This window comes from Podarcis vaucheri (assembly GCF_965113315.1).
Source record: "Podarcis vaucheri genome assembly, chromosome: 15".
Taxonomy (NCBI): Eukaryota; Metazoa; Chordata; class Lepidosauria; order Squamata; family Lacertidae; genus Podarcis; species Podarcis vaucheri.
Genome location: NC_138753.1, coordinates 21,401,918 through 21,428,409, shown reverse-complemented (window position 1 = coordinate 21,428,409; position 26,492 = coordinate 21,401,918). Strand labels below are relative to the sequence as shown.

The following is a 26,492-nucleotide window of genomic DNA, read 5'->3' as shown; positions in this document are numbered from 1 at the left end:
CCTACCTGGAGATGCCACTATGGATTGAACCCAGAACCTTCTGCATGCAAAGCAGATGTTCTACTACTGAACTACGTCCCTTCCTTAAATGTGCACAAGTGACTCATTCATGATCAACTAAACATGCCTAGTGTCCCCCTGTTTGCTGCAGTCATACTTGCCCTGGAAGAAATATCCAGGCCTCAGTGTGCAGGGAATGAACTTCAACATGCATCAGAACTGTGCAGTCCTTGATGGACTGCAAATGATCCTTATGTCCAATGGAAGTATTTGCCAAGGCAAGACTTTTCTGAAGGGCAGCCTGCACATTCACAGAAGGAAGGAAGGAAGGAAGGAAGGAAGGAAGGAAGGAAGGAAGGAAGGAAGGAAGGAAGGAAGGAAGGAAAAGGCATCACAATGAAAGAGAGTAAAAAAAGGATGCCTATTTGTATAAAGTGTGCATATGCTCATTTACATGTACTGGGGGGTGGGGTTCAATATTAATTTAAAGGCAAATTTACCTAATTCACACTTTCCCAAACTCTACATGAATAATGACACAGTCAGCCTCCAAATTCATACTTCTCCATATTTTGCAAAGCGGTTTTCTAACCACACAGTATGTACAAAAATGCATATACAGTGGTGCCTCTGGTTACGTACTTAATTCGTTCCGGAGGTCTGTTCTGAAACTGTTCTTAACCTAAAGCACCACTTTAGCTAATGGGGCCTCCCGCTGCTGCCACACCGCCAGAGCACAATTTCTGTTCTCATCCTGAAGCAAAGTTCTTAACCCGAGGTAATATTTCTGGGTTAGCGGAGTCTGTAACCTGAAGCTTATGTAACCCGAGGTACCACTGTACTTGGGTAAATTTTGTGTGTGTGTGTGTGTGAGAGAGAGAGAGAGAGAGAGAGAGAGAGAGAGAGAGAGAGCGCACACACACACATATTATTATGAGCTTGGGCCCAAACATAAGGCAAGGTGAGGCATTTTGTGTTTCACTTCAGAGGCCAAAATGTCTTCAGCCATCCCTGTTGTGGAGGGACAGTCTGGATGAAACCATAAGTCCCCTTCCAAATCTGTGATCCTTTAGCTGTGAAGGTTGAATGTATAACGGAGAAGTTTGCCAAACCAGTTCCTTTGTCAAGGTAATGGCTTTGGCTGGCTAGTTAAGCACCGCCATTTAGCATTTCCAAAGAAATTGTTCTGTTGCCGTAGAGACAAATGGGAGGGGGGTTTTCCCAATAGATCTACACTTATAAATAATTACCATAATTGAAATAGTAACACTGTTCATCTCATCAAAGTGGGGAAATTCCTTGTAGATTTCCCGATGGCTTGTAGGATTGTTTACAAATGTTGTAGAATTTGCTAGATGCATTTTTAGATTTGGAAAATATTTCAGCTGCCCACTTTCAAGGTCTCTTTCAAAAACCTGCAGTTTTCTCTCAAATGTTTTGATATCACAAAACATCCTTGCTGCCTTTTCCCCTACATCTTATAGTTGTTTGTTCAGTACATTGAAGTGTAGAGATGCATTGAATAATTTTATCCTTGTTTGGGAAATCATGAAAAAGGGAATTACTCCCAGACAACACAACCGTTGTTATAATATCCCCATCAGAGAGGGGCTTACCATGTTTTGCTGTTGTTGTTTAGTCGTTTAGTCGTGTCCGACTCTTCGCGACCCCATGGACCAGAGCACGCCATGTTTTGCTATGCACAGTGAAATTTGAAAACTGGCAGCTGTCAGATGATTTGTTCTAGAAAAATAGTTGCAAAAACTCAGATAATGGGAATGATATTCCCTCAATTTCCCTTCAAGAAACTCTTTTCTTTCAGTTTCATCAAGTTGGGCAACACTTTTGTGGTTGGTGTCAAAGTGCCGTCCGACACTTGATGTGCGACACACAACACTTTCATTGCACAGACGACATAACGCTTTCCCATTGCGTTCAATCACTACAAATGACTCTTGCAATGATCTTCCACTCTCTTTCTTGCTTTTATTTATTTTATTTTATTTTATTTTATTTTATTTTATTATTTTTTTGTTTTGTTTTGTTTTGTTTTGTTTTGTTTTGTTTTGTTTTCTTGCTTGCTTGCTTGCTTGCTTGCTTGCTAGCTAGCTAGCTAGCTATATTCATTTTTGGGTGTTCCAGACTTGGAGTCTAGAAAAACACAACATATAAAAAGGAAACCCCCAATACAAATCTATCCCTATGTCTGTGTCACGACAGTGAGCCTCGATTCCTGGCTTTCTAGTAACGAACTCTGGCAAACTCTGTGCTGGGGCAATGGCTCTATGGCGCACATGCCCACAGAGAGGACTGTGAATGCCCCCTCTGGAACGTGTGCCATAGGTTCGCCACCACTGCAATAGGGTAGTCTTCTCGCTTTCCACACACAGAAGCCAACTGGTTTGGCACTTAAATCTTTCTTCATTGCTGGTGATGGGGCAGTATCGTACCACAGTCATGGCTTCCCCCAATTAATCCTGGGAACTGTAGTTTATTAAGTACCCTGAGAGTCTCATCAGGAGACTCCTATTCCCCACACAGAGCTATTACTTCCCAGAGTTCCCTGGGAAGAAGGGTTGGTTGTTAAGCTACTATGAGAATTGTAGGTCTCTGAGGGGAATAGGTGTCTCCAAGCCCAAAGTTTAAAGCGGTATCATAGTGTGCAAAATGTATGGGCCTGGAACTCTTCAGCTCGCTCAGCCTGACAGGATAAGGAGGCCTGGCAAATGATAGCAGAGACAATGTGCTAAGTTAGTTTCATTACTCTGAGCCGCACTTGGCTGGATACCACCCGTTGTATTCAACTATGCCATTCCACTGGTAGAAGCCAGTGCAAGGACTGAACAAAAGGGCTTTGGTCTCTCTTCTTTTTCTTTTTTCTTTTTTAAATGCTTTATTTATTTTGCAAATAAAAAACAATCAACAATAACAATACAAAACAGTACAAAAAGAAAATCTAACAAATAAAACTTGAAATAAAAAAGGGAAAGAAAAGGGGGAAGGGAGGAAGGGAGGAAAAGAAAAAAGAAGAGAAAAATAAAAAATAATATATTTATATTATATATAAATTCATTTAACGAGTACAAACCATACTTTACATATTCAATACATTAGGTTCTTAGAAAGAAGTTGTCTTCATATTTCCATTTTCCTCTCATTTTTTTCTTTACAGTCATGTTCTTTCTGTTCTCCTAGACTGGTTTGCATCCCTTGTATGTTATTTTGACTTCCCTCTAACTCTTTTGTGGTTTCTACCTTCCTCTTACATTAAGTAATCTGTATTCCATTATTAATAAAGAAATTTCCCTTATATCTGTGCAGACACACACACACCCAAATCCTCTCTGGAGGGTTGGGAGAACCCCCAGAACAGACCACAAGAGGGGACACATTGAACTCCTTAGCACTACATTGAATTCCACACCTGGACATTTACTTCCTTGCTGTGCCACCACCCACCCCCCTTCAATGGAGGGTGCCCCACCTTGACTCCTCTGTGCTCCCTAACAATGTAAACTATGCCCTAGCTTGCAATTGCAGCGTGGCTTTGGATTAATTAGAAAAGGCTATTGCCCTGCCTGCCAAACCTTTTGCATTGCAGATGCTAAGTGGCAGTCTATCACTTTCACACATACACACACACACACATACAAACACACTCAAGATTCTTGGATCTGGCTGGTTTGTGTTTGTTTGTTTTTTAATCGAGAGGCTGCATCTTCCTCCTCCTTTCTGGAAAGCTGAAGTCGCCGATGATTGACCAGGGAGCAGTTAAACATTCTGGACCCAATTAAAGGGAATCGATACTGAAGGAGGCCAGGCAGAAACAGCAAGGCCTCCCTCCCTCCCTCCGCCTTGCATACAGCAGGGAGAGAATTTCCCCTCACTTTCTCTTTTGCCTGCGGGAAGCTGCATGGATTCTAGCATTTGCCCAGGCTAGAGTAAGAAGCATCAGCCTTGGAAAAGGCACCATCTAAGAAAAGCTCCTGCCCACCTAGCAGTTCGAAAGCACGTCAAAGTGCGAGTAGATAAATAGGTACCGCTCCGGCAGGAAGGTAAACGGCTTTTCCGTGTGCTGCTCTGGTTCGCCACAAGCGGCTTAGTCATGCTGCCCACATGACCCGGAAGCTGTACGCCAGCTCCCTCGGCCAATAAAGCAAGATGAGCCCCACAGCCCCACAGTTGGCCACAACTGGACCTAACGGTCAGGGGTCCCTTTACCTTTACCTTTACCTTTAAGAAAAGCATCTTTGTGAGCTGGTTCACTCAGATCAGGTCAACAGCCTCTAGGCCAGGGGCAAGGAACCCTCCAGGTGGTCTTCATGGACTGTCCCAAAGCTATGCTCACCTAAGCCACACCCCAGGTCACACACCTCACTGGCTGTGTTCCACGCACTGCTTGACTGCTATTGGCTGGCTGCAACATGTCAATGACTGGAAGGGGCACTTTCATGGATCTGTAGATAACAGAATCTGAACAGGCTGGTACAAGTGAATCCTCTAGTGGAGAGGCTGCAGTGACAATAGTATTTAGACACCTGAAAGCACTTCTCTGTTTATAATCCCATTAAAATAAAGGTAAAGGTAAAGGTACCCCTGCCCGTACGGGCCAGTCTTGACAGACTCTAGGGTTGTGCGCTCATCTCACTCTAGAGGCCGCGAGCCAGCGCTGTCCACAGACACTTCCGGGTCACGTGGCCAGCGTGACAAGCTGCATCTGGCGAGCCAGCGCAGCACACGGAACGCCGTTTACCTTCCCGCTGGTAAGCGGTCCCTATTTATCTACTTGCACCCGGGGGTGCTTTCGAACTGCTAGGTTGGCAGGCGCTGGGACCAAGCGACGGGAGCGCACCCCCCCACGGGGATTCAAACCGCCAACCTTTCGATCAGCAAGTCCTAGGCACTGAGGCTTTTACACACAGCGCCACCCACGTCCCAAACGTAAAGGTACCCCTGCCCGTATGGGCCAGTCTTGACAGACTCTAGGGCTGTGCGCATTAAAATAGACCAGGATTATTATCCCCAAACTGCAGATGGGGAACAAGGGCTGAGATACTGCAGTTTGCCTAAGGCCTCCTGAGAAAGTTCAGAACTGAGATGAGATTTGAACTCAGAACAAACACTTGAGATCCCAAAACATATCCGTGAATAAACTCCTTTGGGCTGAAAAACAGCAAGAGTCCAGCAACTCAAGACTTGCACCTTCAAGTGCAAACAGCAACTAGAGCGGGAGGAGCTTTCATCAGGAAACTGAGCAGGGGACACAATCCAGATCAGGAGCAAATTCTGGCTTGGGACCTCACAGCTTCTTATTGCTCTTCCTTTGGGAAGTGTGAATTGTGTAACATTTGGCCCTGAAATCCAGGAGTGCCTTTGCCAGTGAACAGCACTGAAGTAGATAAACCAATGACTCGATACAAAGCAGTTTCCTATATATTCCTGACTGGTTGGACAGTTGTTCTGCATGCAGAAGGTCTCAGGTTTGATCCTGAGCATCTCCAAGTAGGGCTAGGAAAGGGTTCCACCTGGAACCCCAAACAGCTGCAGCCAGTCAGTCTGATCTAGATAGACCATTGACCTGAGACAGCAGAGACCAGTTTCCTACGACAGGTAACCAGAAAGCTACCTGGCAAATAAGGACCAAACAAGGCTGTGTTGGATTTGATGGGTTGTTCATTGGTGGTTACATGTTCTTATGCAACGTCTGTCCCTTCTGTCCTGAATCAAAGTGGCTTGTACCCCAGCATCTGAATGCTCCAGCCACAGCTCCCAGGTGCCTTTCTCTGCCTGCAATGCAGCAGTACAGTGTTTTGATATCTGCTTCCTTGGTTCCAGAGCTGCATGTGAGCTCGGCAGCTCTTTCCTGTTTGCAAACTGGCGGCCCGGCACGTTGCCATCTAAGTGATGTACGCCGCTTGCCAAGATAACCCCTCAATAAAATACAGCCTGCTTAAATCTTGCGCGTATTCATGTTCACATCAGAGTTAAGCTACTGTGGCAGTTTAATGCACTCTAGCCTTGGATGCTTCACAGTGGAGGAATGGAAGCAGTCAGGAGAGGAGCCTGCACGAAACCAGGGGACAATCTAAGGAAACCTTCCCCAACCTGCTGCCTTCTAGATATTTTGGACTACATCTCCTACCAGCCTCAGCACCATAGGGGGAAAGACCAGTGGTAGAGTATCTGCTTTGCATTCAGTTTCCATGTCCAGGTTAGGACTGGGGGAAATTCCCTGCCTGAAACCCTGGAGAGACCCTGCCAGTCAGTGTAAACAATACTGAGCTAGATGGATCAATGGCCACTACTATAAGTCCATGCTGGACGAGACTGGAGTCCATTTGGCCATGATGCCAGTTGTGGTCTAAAGCAGCTGGAAGACACCTCGTAGGTTACCCTTGACGTGCGATTTCTTGTGGGAGGCGTGTCTGTCATGTAAAGGTGGACTCATGTTGATATTTTTCAATTTTTAAAAAATGTCATGGGATTTCCAAGAATCCTTAGAGGATGGGTGGTGGAGAATCCATTATAATGTCTTTCCCATGAATAATGAAAATCAGAAGAATCTATTTTCATCAGCCACTAGCTATAAGCAATAAAATACAATGTACTGAAAATAGAGGTAAAAACTTAACTCTACAAAATATATTCTGGAGGTTTAAATCGATAATCAAACAATAGGTCTTATTCTAATTGCCCCTGCTAAAAAAATTTGTAGTTTTTGCTGTCACCTTGCTATCTTGATCTGCTAGAAGAAAGGACACCATAGCAATGGTTGAGTGACCTAGTATGGATAGTAGTAGAGGGGTAATAACGTCACCCCTCAAATCTTTATAAAGCGTGCAAGCTAGAAGCAGATGAGGTACTGCTGCAGTAATATCCTGTGAAGATATTATTGATTAGCCATTGTTAAAGAGTTGGCATCTCTTTGAATGGGGATGAGTGAATGGGTCGGTTTCAGTTTTGTTGTTTTGTTTTAAATTTTTATCATTTGTATTGTTTGTATTTGCCTTCCTGCATTTATTCTTTGAGCACGGTAGGCACGGGGAGACTTTTTTTGGCTGAAAGGTGGCATATAAACAAAGAGGAGCACAAAATAACAACATAGTTGACAGTGTACCCTTTGCCCATGTTCAAGGGCACTCTGCTACTTACTTACTTACTTGCTTGCTTGCTTGCTTGCTTGCTTGCTTGCTTGCTTGCTTACTTACTTACTTACTTACTTACTTACTATAAGAGCAGTTAAAATCTGCCAATTTGGGGGGGGGAGGATACAAAAAAAATTGTCAAAACATCATAAAATTATAATATACAGAGCAAATGACCTACGCTGAAGGAAATTATCCAAGAACGTTTAACAGGGACAGAGTGGTGGCTTTTACAGCAGGTGACAAAATATTCAAGTTCTCTGTGTAGTTTAACAACAACCAAATGGGAAGCACACTGTGTACACGCCCACAATTTGCATGTCATTCCTTCCACCCACTCAAGCACTCTGTGTGTGCTTAGATGCACTTGGCCTGAAATGACTTGTCAAATTAAAAAATTTCTCATGCAACCTCTTTTACTGCAGGAGGTCCAAGCAGCCACCATGAAGTCCTACCACCATGTCTGGCTAACTCCCAAGTTTTTCTCATCTTCCCTGGTGCCATTTCACTGACTCCCTTCTCTGCTGCTAAGCTGTGGGTCACCAGTGTAGAGTGGGGCAGAGGCATGTGTGGATCAGGCCTCAGACACGGCCATGGGTCAGTGAGAGCAGGGCTGTAGTTCAGGGACCGGGAAGCTATGGATCTCCAGAAGTTGCTGGATGGCAGTGATGATTTACATTCCTTCATTGCTTTGCACCTAAAATGATGCCTCAGAGTGCCTTAGAAATCCATAAAACACAAGGCAGTTTGACAATCATTTAAAAACTGAGTGCACAGAAAAACAGTCAAACAGTGTTTGTGAAAGTAATTGACTCCCATTATCCCTGGCTCTTGACCAGACTGAGTCCCAAACAACATTTGGGGGGCCTCAGCTTCCCCATCCCTGCTGTAGGTACCCAGTGGCGAAGAAAAGGCTCTTTGCACATGCTCAGAGTTTACCTTCTTGTTAACTAGCAGGTTCCAGGGCTGAGTCAAGACCCAGACTGAGGCTGCAACTCATGAGGCAGGCTTTAGCAAGCGAAACATTGAACCTGCCCAACCCTCAAGCGCTTCTTTCTGCCTCTTCCTTTCTGCTTTCCCTTGCAGGCCTCTGTCCAAACGGGACCCTGAAGTCCTCCTCGCTGGCAGCTCCCGCGATATTGCCTGGAGGAACGTCCCCCGCTTGCAGCGGCCTGTCCTTCCTCCTCCTCCTTCTCCTCTGGCAGCAGCTGTCCCTTCAAACCTGCTTGTGCAATGGGTGGGTTGTGAGTACTGGTAAGACCTACGAGCCGTGCCACCTTCTGCCGCCCTCTCTCTCTCTCTCTCTCTCTCTGCCGTTGTTCCTTCTTGTCCATTTATCTCTGTTCTCCATGTCCTCTGCTGTTCTGTCTCTGGGGTTCTCGCTGTCAGGTAATGAGGAGCTGTGGGTCCCTTCAGCCTTGGAGATGCCGAAGCGTCGAGACATCCTGGCTATCGTGCTGATAGTTCTTCCCTGGACACTGCTCATCACCGTGTGGCACCAAAGCACCATTGCTCCGCTGCTTGCCGTGCACAAGGGTGAGGAGAAAGCCACCAGCCTGGGCCAACTGCGCCCACCTCTTGCTTCCACCACCGCCAACCCAACACCCCCCCCCATGGCTCATTCCCAGTTCTTCCATCATCACCCAGCTCATTTTCATCCTCGGGCAGCTCACAGCCACACAGCGTTCTTCCAAGCTTCTTGCAGGGTGGAAACGGTTTTGGAGTTTATATGGGTTGGTTTTACTTAGACTGTGTACATGCTTTCATTTATTCTGCATCCAGTGTGCGTGCGCACACACACACCCGGAGGCAGCAATGCTTCTGAATGCCTGTTGCTCAAAACTGCAGGAGGGGAGGGTTTCTCTTGGCCTCAAATCCTGCTTGCCATTTTCCCACTGAGGATAGGATGCTGGACTAGGCAAGGCTCTTTTCGTGTTCAGGAAGCAGTGTACACAAGATGTTAGCCTCCATCCACTAGGGCTCCATGATATATGTTTCCCACCTTGGTCAAGTCAAACAGGCAGTGGCTCTCTGGGCTCCTTTGCAGCCGTGTTGCCTGATCCTTTTACCTGGGAGATGCCAAGGATTGAGCCTGGTTCCTTCTGCAAGCAAAGTCTGAGCTCTTCCCCCGAGTTGTATTTCCTTCCCTGTTTATCTCTCTTGGCTTGCGGCCACAGAGATGAGGTTTATCTCCATGACTCTTGTCGAATCTTTCATTTTTAAAGCCCTCTAAACTCCTGGCCATTGCAGCATCTTGTGGGAGCAACAGGGCTTGTTTTGCATGCAGGAGGCGAAGGATAAGATGTCACCTCCCTCAGTCAGGTAGAGAAACCTCACCTTACTTTAGTAATGGTCATCCTGAAGTTCCCTCCACCACACTTAAGGGGTAGTTGAGACAGGACAGGGCACAAGGCACACACAGACCTGTCCCCCAGCCAAGAGAAACAGATGGAGAACTCAGGAAGAGCAGCCAGGATCCAGTGTGACCTGTGACAGACTAAGGACTAGCATTCCTAAACTTCCCATGACTGGTAAGGATAAGGAAGCTGCCTTTTGTCAAGTCAGACCATTGATCCATGCAGCTCAGTGTTGTCTACACTGGCCAGCAGGGACTCTCCAGAGTTTCATGCAAGGAATTTTCCCCAGCCCTACCTGGAAATGTCAGGAGTTGGCCCTGGTACCTTCTGTGTACAACACACGTGAGCTAAGACCTCATCCCTGCCAGACGGCTTCTAAGCAGAAGCCAGGGGGGAGAATGAGACCATCTTTATTGGACACCTAAATAAACCACAACATTGGTGCTCAGTGAACATCCTTGAGGAAGATGTTCCTCCGAAAAGGCATCATCTCCAGGTACCACCCATCTAATTTCTGAAAGTGCAATGCATGGTATATACAGCTGCAGTAAATGATATCAGTGAAGGGTCAGGCTCATGTGGAAACAAGGAGTTGCCTTATGCCCAGCTTAAGCATTGGTCAACTGAGCTCAGCATTGTCTACACTGAGCAGCAGGGGAACTCCAGCATTTCAGAGAAGAGTCTTTCCCAGCTGTATTTGAAGATGCTCAGGACTGAACCCGGAACCTTGTGGTTGCCACTGAGCTACTGCTCTTTGACCTTTCCATAAAGTAGAATGCAATGACACAACCTTTGGTATATGTTTCATTCCTGGAAGTGTATTTTCTGCTAAATTTATATTTGGGTGTATTTCCTTTTTTTTCCATTAAAAAAAATATTTTTGTAAAACCATTCTGGGAGGGTATAAGGTTGGAGAGAGGTATAAAAATGCTGATAACAAATAAATATAAATAATAAAATTTAGTTAGTGCTATTTAGCATGGCCACAGTTATGGAGCTCATTTATTTATTCTAGTTGCAACACCTTTCTTCTAAGGAGTTCAGGGTGATGTATACATGGCTCTCCTCCTCCTCCTTTAATGATGGGAGTTAAGAATAAAGCAACATCTGATGGACTACAAGTTCTCCCCTGTCCTAAACTGATCATCCCTGAGGTCTAATAAGAATCAAGAAAGGTAATCCTTACCAGGTTATCCAGGGTTTTAGTCCAATATACTCTGGATTATGCTGGGCTTTTGATGCGAACCACAATGCAAGCTCTAAAGGCTGGTGTCAGTTATTTTGGATCTCTCTCAAATGCATTTTTTTTTTGGGGGGGTCATAAGCTAGAACAGGCTTCTCCAACTTCAGATATTTTGGACAGCAACTTCCATCAGCCCCAGGCAACAAGGCCAATGGCTGTGGATGATGGGAATTGGAGTCCAATATGGAGGGCATCACCGCAGTCACCTCTGCCATAGAAAATGGGCAGGCTTGTGTGGAAGCAGAATGGTTCTTGGCATACAAACTCAGAAGTAAGATGCAGCATTAAATGTGGGACTGTTCAGTCACAACCTTTGGGCGAATGCTATTAAATGGAGGTTGGGTGGCTTTAAAAAGAGGGTTAGAGAAATCCTTGGAAGAAAAGGCTGCTACTAGTTGTAAGAGCTATGAGCTACCTCCATAATCAGAGGCAATTTGCCTCTGACTTCTGTCAATGGGAATCACGAGCAGGAAGAGTGCTGTTGCACCCATGTCCTGTTTCCGGGCTTCCTACAGGCATTTACTTGGTCACCCTGAGAATAGGATGCTGGACTTAGATGGACCGTTGGTCTGACCCAGCAGTGCTCTTCTAAACAAATTTCTTCATCTTTTGGATGAAGCTATGGACAAAGCATTTCACTACATTAGGATTAAAATGTGGTTGAGCTGCTGGTATGCTTAACTGAAATGGCTCCATGAATCAGCTAGCCATTCCTGGAAAGAGCAAAAAACCTCTGACCTTTAACTGGTAAACAGACTGGTAGGGCAATTCTATTTCAGTCCATTATGAATAACCTTAAAGTATGGGAGAGTGGCCATGGCAGCTAATTTCTTGCAACCACAGGAGAGCATGTCCAATTGTACCTCGAGTAATTGCGAACAGAACAACTTATTATTATTATTATTCATTAATGCAGCTGCAGTTGTATTCATTCAGTGCCATATGTGTACATGTACATTTCACAAGGGCGCAAACAGATGGGTGTCCACCCACAAGGAGCCTACATTCTAAAATAGACCATGCATTATTATTTGTAACATCTTTCTAGGAAACATGAACTGCCACCATAATGTGTTGCCCAAGCATTGCTCTTTCAGGTGTCTTGCAGCTGATGTGCCAGGCAATAGCCCCTTCCAACTTCCACATCTGGATTAGGAACTTTGGCTTTGCTTTGCTTGAACTGTCATGGTTTCCCCAAAAGGATCTTGAGAATTGTAGTTGGGTGACGATGCTGAGAATTCTTTTCCAGAGATGCCTAATGTCATGTACTGGCTGGATGCAGAAAAATGGTGGGAGGCACCAGTGGGGAAATCCCTCACAGGAACCCCAAATTGAAGAAGGCTCAGAGCCAGGGAATTGGCAGTAGGATGATGAGTGGTCAGAGGGAAAAGTGGTAGCAGACTGGCAGGAGGTGGTGTCGGAAGAGATAACAGGTTTTAGTGAGCAGGAAGAAGCTAAGGCAGAGAACAGTCCAGAACCAGGGGCAGGGGAGGAGAGGAGAGCAAATACAGATTGATAAAATACAGGCAAGTTGACAGAGACTCAGATTGCTTGGGAAGGAACCAAGGGTGGAGACTTAGGTAGCTGTGGGCAGGTGGGAATCTTCAGTCCTTGCAACTGTCTCATAGAAGCAAGCTCTGCCAGGAAGAGTGGCTGTGCTCACTAGGCCTGGCCTCCTGGGCTTGTCTTGTTTCTTTGAGTAAATAGTTAACTGAACTGAAGCCGGGTTATTGCTGACCTGTTCCTGGCATCTACCTCTGGCACCTACAGTAAGCACGCATGTCTCCAAGAACTGCAGTGTTCAGGTTTCCCTGGAGAAAAGGAAATAACTGTCCAACAATGGTGCAAACAGGGTTTTCAGGGCACTGTATGTGGATTGAGCCCTCTGCCCCAGCCACAATCCATTGACAAGAATGGGCAACCCCTGCTGATACAGCAGGTTCAACTGTAGCCCCTGTTTAGTGATCCTGTTGTTCACTTGGTATAATCTGTAGTCTAGATACACCAAAAGAGAAGATGCTGCAGGAATCTAATGAGATTGTATGATGAGCATCCATAAACTGTCGGCAGTCACCACCGTGTTTTGGTATACGGTATATTGTTGCACACTCCTTGCTACCCCATTTACTGAGAAGTTCCAGACTAGTTTGGTTTCCTTTGGACAGAAGAGAGCAGTTATGGTGACTGTGTAACATTTTGCTTTCATTTACAAAAAGGAAAGCAGGGCATAAGCAGAAACAAACAGGAGGTCCTCCAAGCTCCTACATTATTTCTTTTAAAAGAAACACTCAAACGAGACTTCTCTGCTACCATGGGTAAAACATCAACAGGCCATGGGTGAAACATCAACATCAAATGTGCTATTGCTCTCACAAAGTAATAATCAGCCAGTAGTCCTGAGGGTAGAGTCATTGTTTTGCCCAAATCTAGCTGGTTCCATTTGACTTCCCCACAGCTCTCTTGGACGCATTAGTTGACAATTGTATTCTTCTAAATGCTACATTCCCCCCCCCCCCGCTATTAAAATTAATGCCTAAACAAAATTCTAAACACTAAAATTTTGGTTCAGCATTTACATTTTAATGCAGACCTACCTAAGTCACCCCTTCTGAAACATCACTTGAACCAAAACACATCTATCCTAGAAATTCACTTTTCTTCAAATGCTGTGATGCAGTTCCCCAACCAAAAAAAGGGGTACAAAAATGCATATGTTAGAGGGAAGTGTGCTTAAAAATGTAGATATCCATGAAAACAGCACACCAAATATATACTCTCTCTATATATTGTATATACACAGGAGATTGCTGACAAAAATGTGTAGATTAGGCAAAAATGCATGTTAAAAATGTGTAGGTTCGGAGAAGCACACATTAAAATGCTGATGAATTATCACGAGGCCTTAAAAATACTGATCTGGAAATGTGGCTAACTGAATTTAAGATTGGGAAAGCAAGAAACTAAGAGAAACCAAAATTGATAAATTTGGGCCTGCATCCTGTGTTACTTTCTTCGTTTTCTATTTTCTTTCTTTTTTTAAAAAAAAGGTGAAAAAATAGATGTTGATAATTATACAGTACCATCAATTTTCCAGAGTATAGGACTCTGTCCCAAGGAGCTTCCAGTCTAAAAGCCAGCATAGTAGGTATGAGAGAAGAGTGAGAGAGCATGCAGGAGAAGACATGCCTGTTATGGTTACGGATTGGAAAATCCAGATTGTCTTGGTGCAGAGCTGTGTAGATCATAAAATCGTAGAGTTGGAAAGGAGCCAAAGCGTCATCTAGTCAACTTCCTGTAATGCAGATGCGTCTTGAGTTTGTACCCTCTCCATCCTTTCCTGCTAGTGTTCGGTCTCTGCTCCAGCCAATCCAAACTGAAAGAGTTTCTTGCTTCTGAGCAGCCTTCTCAGCTTTCTCCAGGGAGACTAACCAGTTGTTCCTTCTCTGCCCTTCTCCTTCCCATGCTCCGCTGCAGAAGATGGTGGAGATGCCCGTCGCGACTTCGTCCAAGGCTCAGACTCCAAGGAGTACTGCCTGTCCGACCGCGACATCGTGGAGGTAGTTAGGACAGAGTATGTCTACACCCGACCACCTCCCTGGTCGGACGCCTTGCCCACCATCCATGTCGTCACACCCACCTACAGCCGGCCGGTCCAGAAGGCGGAGCTGACGCGGTTGGCCAACACTTTTTTGCACGTGATGAACTTGCACTGGATCCTAGTGGAGGACTCCCAGCGGAGGACCCCTCTCGTCACCCGGCTCCTGAGGGACACTGGGTTGAACTACACCCACCTCAACGTGGAAACCCCACGCAACTACAAGCTGAGGGGGGACATGAGGGACCCCCGCATCCCCCGGGGGACAATGCAGAGGAACCTGGCCCTGCGGTGGCTGAGAGAGACCTTTAACAAAAACAACAGCCAGCCAGGGATTGTTTACTTTGCGGATGATGATAACACCTACAGCCTGGAACTCTTTGAGGAGGTAAGCTGCCAAGGGGTGGTCTTGCCTTCTGGGTTAGGTTGCCACTCCTGACCTTCAAAAGAGATGCCTCCATTATTGAGCTCAGTAGGCATCTCCACCAATGTGGTACAGAACGGATGGAAGGTGAGTGAGTACTGCAGCACTCCGTGTATGTTCAGAGACTTCAGTCAGTGCTGAATATGACAGCCCATGCTATTGTGTGTCTGTACATGTGTCCTTTTTGATGCTGGTTTTCTTTTCTTTTTAATAGTTTTTTTTATTAAATTTTCTAGTTTACATTTCAATATATTCATTTAGACAACCTTAAGTCAATGAATTCCCTTCTTCTCTTTCAGTGGTTCATTTTGCATACCGTACATCCCTGCATATTTTACATGAACTAAATCATTCAGTAAATCCATTGTTACACCATCAAACCTTATCTACACTGTTGAATTTATTTTAATGCTACCAGTGTTTTTAAATGCACACAATTTTGAAAATTGTGTAGGAAAAAATGGTGTTGGTTTTCAAGGTGCTAGTTTTCACCTATCCTTTAAAAAAAATATATAAACCTTTATGGAACATATTTCACAAATTTATACAACAATCTACTATATTACAGTTTGTATCCTATCCCATACTAGAAAAAAGAACATTTAAAAATACAAAAAAATAGACTTTCGATTGTTCTCGAAGAAACTAGATCATACTTGTTATATCTTACACAGTATCTTACCATCAGAAAGTTCTTCCTAATGTTCGGTTGGAATCTCCTTTCTTGTAACGTGAATCCATTGCTTTGGGTCCTACCCTCTGGAGCAGAAAGAAAACAAGCTTGCTCCATCTTCTATGTGATAGCACTTTAGATATTTGAAAAGTGCTATCATATCTCCTCTCAGTCTCCTCTTCTCCAATCTAAACACACCCAGCTCCCTCAACAACTCATCATACGGCTTGCTTTCCAGAACCTCAGTCATCTTTGTCATCAGTTTTATTTGTTTCTTACATTATTTGCAAACACTGTTTCAGAGCTCAGTTGAACCCAAATCTCCCACGTCCTAGTCAGTGGTGGCTGATGTCCATTGAGATTGGTGGGGTGGAAAGCATGGAGATCAGTGACAGGCAAACACCCACAAATTCCAGTTTTGCCCTCCTCCCTGTTGAGTTCTACGGTGGCAACACTGAGCCTGTATTCACAAAGCTGATTATTTCATTTTCCTGAGGTTGCTCTCTTATTTTCTACACCACTGTTAAGCTTTCCACATGGCATAAAAGTCAGTTCTGGGAAACCTATGGACTATGGTGCATGTTTAGCACTCCTTTCTGTGTTTTCTGATTCCAGGAAGGGGGGGGTGGGGATCTGTTTGCAGGCCCCTTAACCCAGAAAATGGAGGGAGTAAAGTGACAAAATTGGGGGCTAGCATGTATGCTAGCATGCAGTTATTTCCCCGATGTGTTCATGGGGGAATCATGGGGGCATAGAAACAGGCATGTGCAGAAGGGATGGGGGAATAGTGACATGTTCCAATGTCTTTCACTGTGGTGTCAACCCAACACATGTACCAGTGTGAATGAAATTTAGTGTCATGTGCCTGCATATCGGTCAAAAAACCAAAGTCCCATAACACAACAGGTACTGCAGTTTGAAGGGAATGTTAGAAAACAGGACTGAAGCACTGGCATGATTAGGAAAACAACTAACGCAATATCCCCTACATCTGAATGTACCCTGAGACTACGGAGAAGGAATCTTTGGCAGGCAGTGCCTGCCCTGGACTAGCTGTAAGTAGGTAGGGGGGAGGGCTAAGGGCAGACTGAGGTTGGTGAGGCCATACCCTATTCACCCTCATGGGGACTACAACTCCCATCATCCCTAGCTAACAGGACCAGGGGTCAGGGATGATGGGAATTGTAGTCCCAAAACATCTGGAGAGCCAAGTTTGTCCATGCCTGTCCTAGTCTGACTCTAACCACTACACCATGCTATATTTCTTACGAATAAGGCTGTCACCTCTCATACAGAAGAGGAACACAGCTCACTGGCATCTCCTAAATGATGCATACTCATTGACCGTAGCACTGAGGGCAAGGTTGCTGTTAAAAGAAAAAATCTTCTGGGAGGAGGAGCAGCAGCAGCACACACACACACACCACACACACCCAAAAAATCTTGGCTCATCTGCATACTCACTCCTGCAGCAAAAGGGTATTAACTCTGATTCATTGCCGGCAGTGCGTAGGAGCTGTTAGAGAACAGAGAAATGACACACTGCTTCCCCCGAGGATTTACAAATGAAGTAATTTTCGACGACATCATAATGTTAATTAATTTAAACGCAGGCAAATTAAACATTGCCCATTGCCTAGGCATGGAGTCCAAGCTAAATAAAATTGGCAAAGACCAGCAGGCAAGCTGAAAATTGCAGGAGGGTATGAGAAAAAGGGGGGGGGGGAAGAAACTGACTGATAGGTTTGTAACAGGCCAGGAACCAACCTTCAACTTAGCAACAGGAAATAGAACTGGGGTCTAGTTCACACAACCCAAACGAACAGGAGTTCCTCCAGGTTATTCCTGTGTGCAGGTCAAGCTGTCCTTGACCACATTCACACTTCACTTTCAATGCTCTAAGATGTCACTTGAAACAGTCATGGCTTCTCCCAAATAACTGTGGGAGCTGTAGTTTATTAAGGGAGATGAGAGTTGAGAGGAGGCCCCTATTTGCCTCCCAGAGCTACAATTCTCAGAATACCCTATGAAGAGAGATGGGGCTTATGCTATGCCTAGAAAGCACCGGTCTGAGCAGTTTTCTCCTTGTCTCGCACTTTCTAGGCACAGATCTGAGCATTTCCCCCCTTGTCTGACTCCTTTCCAAGGGAAAGCCCACTCTTTAGTGATAGATCAGAACAAATGGCAATCCAGGGAACATCAAAATTGCTGTTTGCTATGATTGAGCTCTAAAGAGCGGTTTTCCCTGGGGGAAATTAGCGGCACAAAAGGAAGTGTGGAAAGGTATTGCACCTGTCCTGTATAATAGAGGATTGTCCCGTATTTCAATGTGAAATGCTACATCCTGTATTGATACAGTTTTGTCCTGTATTTCAGGTCTTCTCTCTGTGTGTCACTGTCTCTCTCTCCCTGTGAAGTTAGGGATCCTCTCCCAACACCTGTGTGTGAAAGGTCATATTATTTCAGCTCTGGATAGCCAAGCACAGACAAATTTACAAATTCATGTGTAGGTGTAGGTGTGACAAATTCCAGAGGGGTCACCCTGTTAGGCTGCAATAGATTGTAATGGATTGTTTTGAAGTCACTTCAGCACCAGATGAAAAAATATATATCACACACACACACACACACCCCCAAATCACTCCACCCTGTCCTGTATTTTGCCAAAACAAAGGTGGCAACCCTAAGTATGGATAAGCCCACTCTGGGCTCCTGTTCCCATCAGCCCCAGCCAGCATGACTAATGGTCAGGGATGGCAGGAGATGTAGTCCAGTATCATCTGAATGGCACCAGTTTGAAGGGGAAGCGAGAGTACATTCCACAAGCCCACCTCTGCCTCACACCAACTGTCAGTGGTTCTCTAGGGGTCTTTGACCACCTTAGCTGGAGGTGCTGGGGACTAAGCCTGAGACCTGCTGCATGAAAAATATGCCCTCTCCTGCTGGTCTGTAGTCATTACCAACTCTGTTGATATGCTTGCTTGTTCATTAGCTATAAAAGTACCTAGAGTTGCTAAGCACTGTAAAAAATAAATAAAACAGAAATAGTCTAAGCCTTGACCCGAGGCTTATAAGCGAAAGGAAAGGCATTGGCACATTGGAAAGGAAAGGAGAGTTTTGGAGAACCAGTTTCAGGAAGCTATCAACTTATTTTGATAGCTTATTCATCCAGATTTTCTGCAATGGAGGCTGCATGCACACTGCACATGTAAAGTGCATGGCTTCCCACAAAGGATGCTGGGAGCTGTCAGGTTACCCTCCCTTCACCAGCTCTGAAGTAAATCCAACTTTCAGTCTGGGCAGCTTCGGTAAAGGGGTATGCAGAAGCAGGAGGGCATCACCATATCCTTTGCCAAAGGCATCAGAATATCTTGGGGCTGGCCTTGCAGCCTCCCCAACCAGCCTTTTTTGGGCCTTCCTAAGAGGAAGGAATGTTGCATCCTGATATACTTCACCATCTCATTCCTGACTCAGGTCACATCTGCACCAGGTCTCATTTACAGCACTCTGATACTATGTGAATAGGCATTATAGTACCTTGGTTCTCGAACAGCTTAGTTATCAAACAAATCGGCTCCCAAATGCCGCAAACCTAGAAGTAAATGTTCCGGTTTGTGAACCTTTTTCGGAAGCCAAACGTCCAACGTGACTTCCGATTGAGTGCAGGAAGCTCATGCAGCCAATCGCAAACCACACTTTGGTTTTTGAACAGTTGCGGGAGTCGAACAGACTCCCGGAACACATTAAGTTTGACAACCAAGGTACCACTGTAAAGGTAAAGGTACCCCTGACCGTTAGGTCCAGTTGCGGACGACTCTGGGGTTGCGGCACTCATCTCGCTCTATAGGCCGAGGGAGCCAGTGTTTGTCCGCAGACAGCTTCCGGGTCATGTTGCCAGCATGACTAAGCTGCTTCTGGCAAACCAGAGCAGCACAAGGAAACACCATTTACCTTCCCACCAGAGCGTACCTATTTATCTACTTCCACTTGATGTGCTTTCGAACTGCTAGGTGGGCAGGAGCTGGGATGAACAACGGGAGCTCACCCTGTCACGGGGATTCGAAACGCTGAACTTCCAATCGGCAAGCCCTAGGTTCTGTGGTTTAGACCACAGTGCCACCTGCGTCCCTATACCACTGTACTTCCCCTCAAAGAATCTTGGGAACTGCAGCTTTCTAAGAGTGCTGGGAATCATACCTCTGTGAGTGGAGGTCTCCCAACCACTCTCAGCACCCTTAGCAAAGGACTAACATAGTCCCAGAATTATTTAGGGAAAATAATTATTCGCACCATTTCTGTACCACTTAAAATAATCTATCTCTAAGCGGTGTAGAGAAAACAAAAGCAACAGCAGACAACTTAAACAACAAATAATTTTTTTAAAAATACACATTAATGCAAAATTTACTAATAAACATAAACCAATATCAATTCTGTCGCCTTTGGACACACCCTCCTGGGTCTCACTCAGGGTCCAAACAAACTCTCGGTTCCCCTGTAAATATCTCACAAAGCGAAGGGTTGCTGCTGACATCACCCTAGTCCAGGCTCAGGCAAACTTGGCCCTCCAGATGTTTTGGGACTACAACTCCTATCATCCCTGACCACTGGTCCTGTTAGCTATGGATGATGGGAGTTGTAGTCCCCAAACATCTGAAGGTCCAAGTTTGCCTATGCCTGCCCTAGTCTCTCTAGGCTTGCTTTCTATGGGCAAGCCCAAGGCAGATGGAGTTCCTTCAGGCTGCCACAGCAATGTCCCATTCAGCAGCCAGCTGCTCTCTCCACATCCAGTTCCAGGTACAGTAAGTTTGGTGAGTTTCTCAAGGGAATCCAAGGATAGAAAAAGGACACCCCTCTTTCTCTAGCCTCTGCCCCCATTCTCTTCTAGCTATAATTGTGTGGCATGGATGCTACAGCTCTCTCATTCTTCTCCATTGTTTTCTCTCTGGTGAGCATTTTTATTTGGTGATTTCTTCTGCCCCCACATTCCTTTCTGCACCCACTGCCTGTCAAGAACCTTGAGGCTGCTGTCTGTGGGCTTGGGGCATCCATCAGGGCAAGTTTGCTGATGTTGCTAAATTGTCCAGGGTCATTTGAGCAATAAGAGATTGCGTAGAGCTCTAACAGGACCTCTCCGAAAGGAAGGAATAGGCATTAACATGGCAAATGCAGTGTAGTGATGCATATCGGCATAAAAATTCTTAATTCCACATATATGTTCACGGGGTCTGAACTGTCAATGACTGAACAGGAGCAAGACCTTGTGGTCATAGCAGATAGCTTGATGAAGATGTCGCACCAGTGTGCAATGGCCATGGGGGGGGGGGGAGATTCCAAGATAGGGATCATTAGGAATGAATTGAAAATAAAGCTGCCAATAGAAAAAATGTCATTATACAAATCTATGGCGCGACCGCATTTGGAATACTGTGTGTAGTTCTGGTTGCCTCACCTTGATAAGGTTATTGTAGAGTTGGAAAAGCTTCAGGAAAGGGCAATTTCAATGACTGAGGGGGTGGAGAGATGCTCCTATGAGGAAAGGCTTCAGCATTTGGGACTTTTGAGAAAAGGCAGGTAAAACATGACATGACAGAAGTGTATACAATTATGCACGACACAGAGAAAGTGAATAGAGAAAGGTTTATCCCCGTCTCTCATAACACTAGAATTTGTGAGCATCCATTGAAGCTGCATCTAGGAAGATTCAGGACATATAAAAGAAAGCAATTCTTCATGCAGTGCATAGTTAAACTATGGAACTCACATCCACAGGAAGCAGGGATGGTCACGAACGTGCATGACTTTAAAAGAGGATTGAACAGATTCATGGAAGATGGGGCTATCCGTGTTTACTAGCCATGATACCTACGTTCTGCCTCCACAGTCATAGGCAGTGGTGCTTCTGAACTACACAAGGCGAAAGTGCTCATGTGCTCAGATCCTGCTTGAGGGTTCCCCATGAAACAGTGCTGGTTAGCCACTGTGAGAACAGGATGCTGCACTAGATAGGCCATTGGCTCTTCCCGTGTTCTTGTGCTTAAAGTGAGGCCCATCCATCTTACCAGGTTTCACATATTGCTCGCTCAGAGGTGGGCACTGTGAAATAATAGGATAAGGTGATACTTGCCCATGTGGCATCAGGAGATGTTGCACCAGGCAGCACAGCTGGTGTGACCTCTGCCTCCTCCTCTTTTGCCAGCACCGCAGGTGTACTTCTGGAAGCCAGCTTCCCAAGGTGCCACGACAAAAGGAGGAAGAAGAATGGCAGGGTCAAGGTAAGCTTTGGTCCTGAGCTCTCGTGTGAGCCAACTGACTGGTGCGACCAGAGCACGGGAGCCAAAATGGGACATCCTGGATTGGGATCAGAAGCCAGGGTGGCTTCTGACCACCTGGGCTGTCCCACTTAAAATGGGACACTTAGAGGGCATGGACTTTATGCAGGCAAATCATGCCTTCTGTCATAGAGCTTTGACCCTTCTTCCCCTTTCACGAGCCTGTTATTTCACTGGTCAAATAGGAGAGGGCACCAGGTGATCCACAGGCACAGGCTACAGTGTGGAATGGCAGGCCTGGTGGTAGAGTGGAGTGGAAACACAAAGGGAGCATAGCTCTGGGACTTGTACAGAGCAGGGGCTATGATGTCATCATCAGGTGCTGAATGGTTTCTTTACATGTAAAGGTTCATCATTGTTCCACTCAATGTGTGTGTCTTTAAGGGGCCGGAGCAAGGGCCAGAGCAAACTAACGAGACCCAGCTTTACAGCCGTGAAACATAGCAGGTGCTGCTGAGTTGTACTGATTAAACTATGTCAGCAATTGGGTAGAGTATATAAGGAGCAGCACCTAGCTCTCCCATTACCCTGGGGGATGGGTTGGTGGTTGGGTCAGGTTTGTTGATGTATTTAGTGTAAATGGAGTTTTTGTTCTTCTTATTAAAACCTTCTTTAAGTTATTTTTGAGTCCCTTTTTAATGCATAGTCTCCCCAGCAAGCTCTCTGCAGCGCTACCATACTGCAAAAAGCCAACATCAGGTGCTTCAGGCTACCTAATAATAATAATATTATAATAATTTATTATTTATAGCCCGCCCATCTGGCTGGGCTTCCCCAGCCACTCTGGGCAGCTTCCAACAAAATATTAAAATACAGTAATGCATCAAACATTAAAAGCTTCCCTAAACCTACCACCACCTTCCTTGCTACAGCAAACGAATGAGCCAACAATGGAGTTTCCAGCTTTGTTTGTGATGGATTAGCATAGCCGAGGAAGTCAGAGAATGAGGAAGAGAGTCAAGCAGAGACTGGACCCATCTTTCCTTTCCTTCATTGCCACCCCTGTGCCATGCTAGCTCTCTAAACAGCAACACATCTATGCAATGTTGTTTGCATTCTTAATTAAAAGCTAACAGTTGCATCCCAGTTGGCTGAAGATCTTTTGCTGGGGCTGAGTGTGTTTTACAAGGCGAACAGTCAACATCAGGCACCTGTGAGTTCAAAGATTTCTCCCAAGAACACCCCGGATTGCAACCATGCTGTTCCTAATATTTTGCATTTTTTGTTCTCTAGCGTTTGTGCAAGTGCTTCCTATATTTTTGGACCCTCCTTGGGGCAGAGGCTATGGGGACAGTCATGATAAGTTCTTGCACGTCTAGATTCACCAATTATTCATTTGAAAGGCCACCCTAGATTCCTTTGTCTATCTTCAGTCTTTTGGGGTTTTTACTATTGTTTATCCAGCACTTTATAATTTATCTAGCACCATCTGTACCCATGATGCTCATAGCAGCATAAACAACGCATATGTCCTTTCTCCAGGGACTTTGTCATCTAATTTTAGACAGTCTTGGTGGATGGGGGTGAGGGTGGGTGTAGACAAAAGAAGTGAGGTGTGTATGCAAAAAAAGAGAAAAGATCAAAGAAAAGTAAAATCAGTTTCATTTACTTAGCTTTTGTTTCAGTAGGGGAACAAGTACTAAAAATGTATGACTTTATGATGCACTGAGAGACGTGGGAGCAAGATGACAAGAGTCCTGGGGTGGTAGAGCAGACGGTGCCACAGATCAGATGTACCATCCCTAAATGCTCATTTTGCACTAAAAAAAACCCCAACCTTCTATGTAGACTGTATGACAGCAAGAAGCTAGGACAGAGCAACTTGCTACTTGCAGGGAATTGGTGTTTGTGTTTACCTAAAGGTCACAGGGACACAGGTGGCACTAGGGATGTGGGTGGCGCTGTGGGTTAAACCACAGAGCCTAGTACTTGCCAATCAGAAGGTTGGCGGTTTGAATCCCCGCAATGGGGTGAGCTCCCGTTGCTCGGTCCCTGCTTCTGCCAACCTAGTAGTTCGAAACCACGTTGAGTGCAAGTAGATAAATAGGTACCGCTTCGGCGGGAAGGTAAACTGCACTGCTCTGGTTCGCCAGAGATGGCTTAGTCATGCTGGCCACATGACTCGGAAGCTGTACGCCAGCTCCCTCGGCCAATAAAGCAAGATGAGCGCTGCAACCCCAGAGTCAGCCACGACTGGACCTAATGGTCAGGGGTCCCTTTACCTTAAAGGTCACAGGGCGAGTGATACCCACCACCTGCCTACCTCCTGAAGATGCCACACAGTCCTTCATCTCCCACCTGGCCCCTGGCCCCAGAGTCTCCCATCTTAATTTGTGGCACGTGTGGACCGATTTTGAGGAGGACTCTAGAGGAACATATAACTGGGGGAATAGGAATGCCTTTAAGAGGGTGCATCCCAACTGCTATATATTTTGCAAGAGGAACTCAAGAACATACCATAAATTTAGATTTGCACAAATAAAATACTCTAAAATTTTTATTTTTATTTTGTGGTAAGGAAATGCACTGAAGCATATGGGGCAAATGAATGATTAGTGGAAAGACTATGAACATCCTGCAAGCAAATCAGGATAAATGCTCGTCGTCTAACCACCCTGCAAACAAAATGAAATAAAGACTGGCTATTGTGTGATTTCCGTGTTAGCTTTGTATAAGCAAACCAGGATGAAATATAGTACAAGCAGGTTGTCTAAGGAAGGCCTCAGAAAGCCAGAATTTTTTGGGGAGAGCTCAGGGTAACAGCAGACTTGGAAGAGCGCAGGTTAGCAGCAAACAGCTGATGGGAGTCATCCTTAAACAACATTTTGGGGGCAGCAGGTTGGTGAAAGCTGTTGAAGGGGAATGACAGAAAGTGGGCACTGAATGTGGACACATCCAGGAGGGGAAATATAATTCAGTACACAGTGGATGCAGTTTAGAAGCTGCACATGTAATACGGAACTCCCCTCCCCCTTATTTTATTTTTTGCAGGATGTTTCTCAGGCTTTGCTTCTGTTTTTGCTGTTGCTGCCAACAGATGCTCGTGTATGAGGAAAGCCATTTTGCAGACCCTCTGCAAAATCAGGTGGCTGCGTTTTGTGGCATCTCTGTCTCCCTTTCCTGCAAGCGCTCCGCTGCATGGGGCGGCGGGCGGCTGGGGTAGACAGACTGGAAGCCAGCAGGGCTTGCTGCAGAGCAAACCTTTTATTGGTGTCTCTCTCTTCTGCTGGCCCCGTGGGTGGCTTGAGCTCTTAGCAAGTGTATAATGCAAGAGGCTAAGTGCCTTGGACTCCTCCGGGCTCTCTTGCTGTAATTAGCAGTGACGAGAGACTTGATGAAAGATCGGGGAGACGGAGCCTCGTGGAGCAGCACCAAGCAAGTTAAGCGAGCAGCCGCAGCTTCGGCGGAGAGACAGCTCCCACCTGTGGCCCTCTGGTGCGGAAGAAGGAAGAGCGAGCCGTTTTTAGAAGCTGTGGATAATTCTGCAGAAGCTCTTTGGGGAACAGTTTTCATGTCACTTAGGGACATAGGAAGTTGCCTTATGCTGAGTCTGACCCCTGGTCCATTGAGTTCAGTATCCTCTACACTGATTGGCAGTGGTTTCCCAGGATTTCAGGCAGGCGGAATCTCTCAACCCCACCAGGAGACGCCAGGGAGTGAACCTGGGACCTTCTGCATGCAAAGCAGATGGTCTGACATTGATTTATTGCCCTACCCATCATTGGAAGCTGCATTCTGCTGGACCAGATCATTGGTCATTCTAGCTCAGTTCTGTCTACACTGAATGGCAGTAGCTACTCAGGGATTCAAACAGGATTCTTTCCCAGCCCTATTCAGAGATGCTGGGGATTAAACCTTTGTTTTCCTGCCTCAAGACTTGGGGCAACTTGATAAGGGGTGTCCATAAAGAGACTCAGTAGACATGACACATTTTGATTATCGTGTGGTACATTCGTAGTGGGCCTGTGCCACTTCTGGCTGTGTGTGTCTGAATGGTACATCTTGCTTTTTTAAAACAACAGCAACAATCCTCCCCTCCGTTCAGACAACTAGCCCATCAGGGAAAAGTTTTCTCCCATGTGTGCTAGCTTTTCAAATGCAGGGATTTTGGTGACTAAGGAAGATGTAAACACCCACCGACATTTTATCTGTTTTATGACCTGTTCTGCACCAGCAGAAAAATGCAGTGGGAATGAGGTAGTGAAGACCTGAGATGGTAGAGCCAACTGTACAACTTCATACAGAAGACTGAATAGACCCTTTCTTCCTATGCCTACTCTTTCTCTCTTTTTCCTCATTTCCAGATGCGGACTACCAGGAAAGTGTCAGTCTGGCCGGTGGCCTTTGTGGGCGGCTTGCGCTACGAGTCGCCCAAAGTGAATGCTGCCGGGAAGGTCTACGGGTGGAAGACTGTATTTGACCCTCACCGGCCTTTCGCCATTGACATGGCAGGCTTTGCTGTGAACCTCAGGCTCATCCTCCAGCGACCTCAGGCTTACTTCAAATTGCGAGGAGTGAAGGGCGGATACCAAGAGAGTAGCTTGCTCCGGGAGCTGGTGACCCTGAATGACCTCGAGCCAAAAGCTGCCAATTGCACTAAGGTACCATTTTGCTTCCATATATTCTACATCCAGAACCGTTGGTGCTTCTTTACTCAAGGTCTCCTCTGGAGGAAGCAAACTACCCCAGCCTCGTGCTTCTATTTTGGAGGACTTCCACAGGT

At 45.7% G+C, this 26,492-nt stretch overlaps 1 protein-coding gene across 4 annotated transcripts in view; it reads left to right on the top strand.

The window, feature by feature from the left end:
* B3GAT1 (beta-1,3-glucuronyltransferase 1) overlaps positions 1-26,492 on the top strand; it is a 66,377-nt gene that overhangs the window by 32,844 nt on the left and 7,041 nt on the right. For 2 of the 4 annotated variants that reach the window (XM_082201526.1, XM_082201525.1), the window contains exons 2-4: positions 8,232-8,681; positions 14,220-14,728; positions 26,074-26,370. In XM_082201526.1, coding sequence (XP_082057652.1) covers positions 8,495-8,681; positions 14,220-14,728; positions 26,074-26,370 — 993 coding nt within the window. In that variant the 5' untranslated portion in view covers positions 8,232-8,494. The remainder of the gene's footprint in view (positions 1-8,231; positions 8,682-14,219; positions 14,729-26,073; positions 26,371-26,492) is intronic. The other 2 variants (XM_082201527.1, XM_082201528.1) reach the window with 2 other exon arrangements.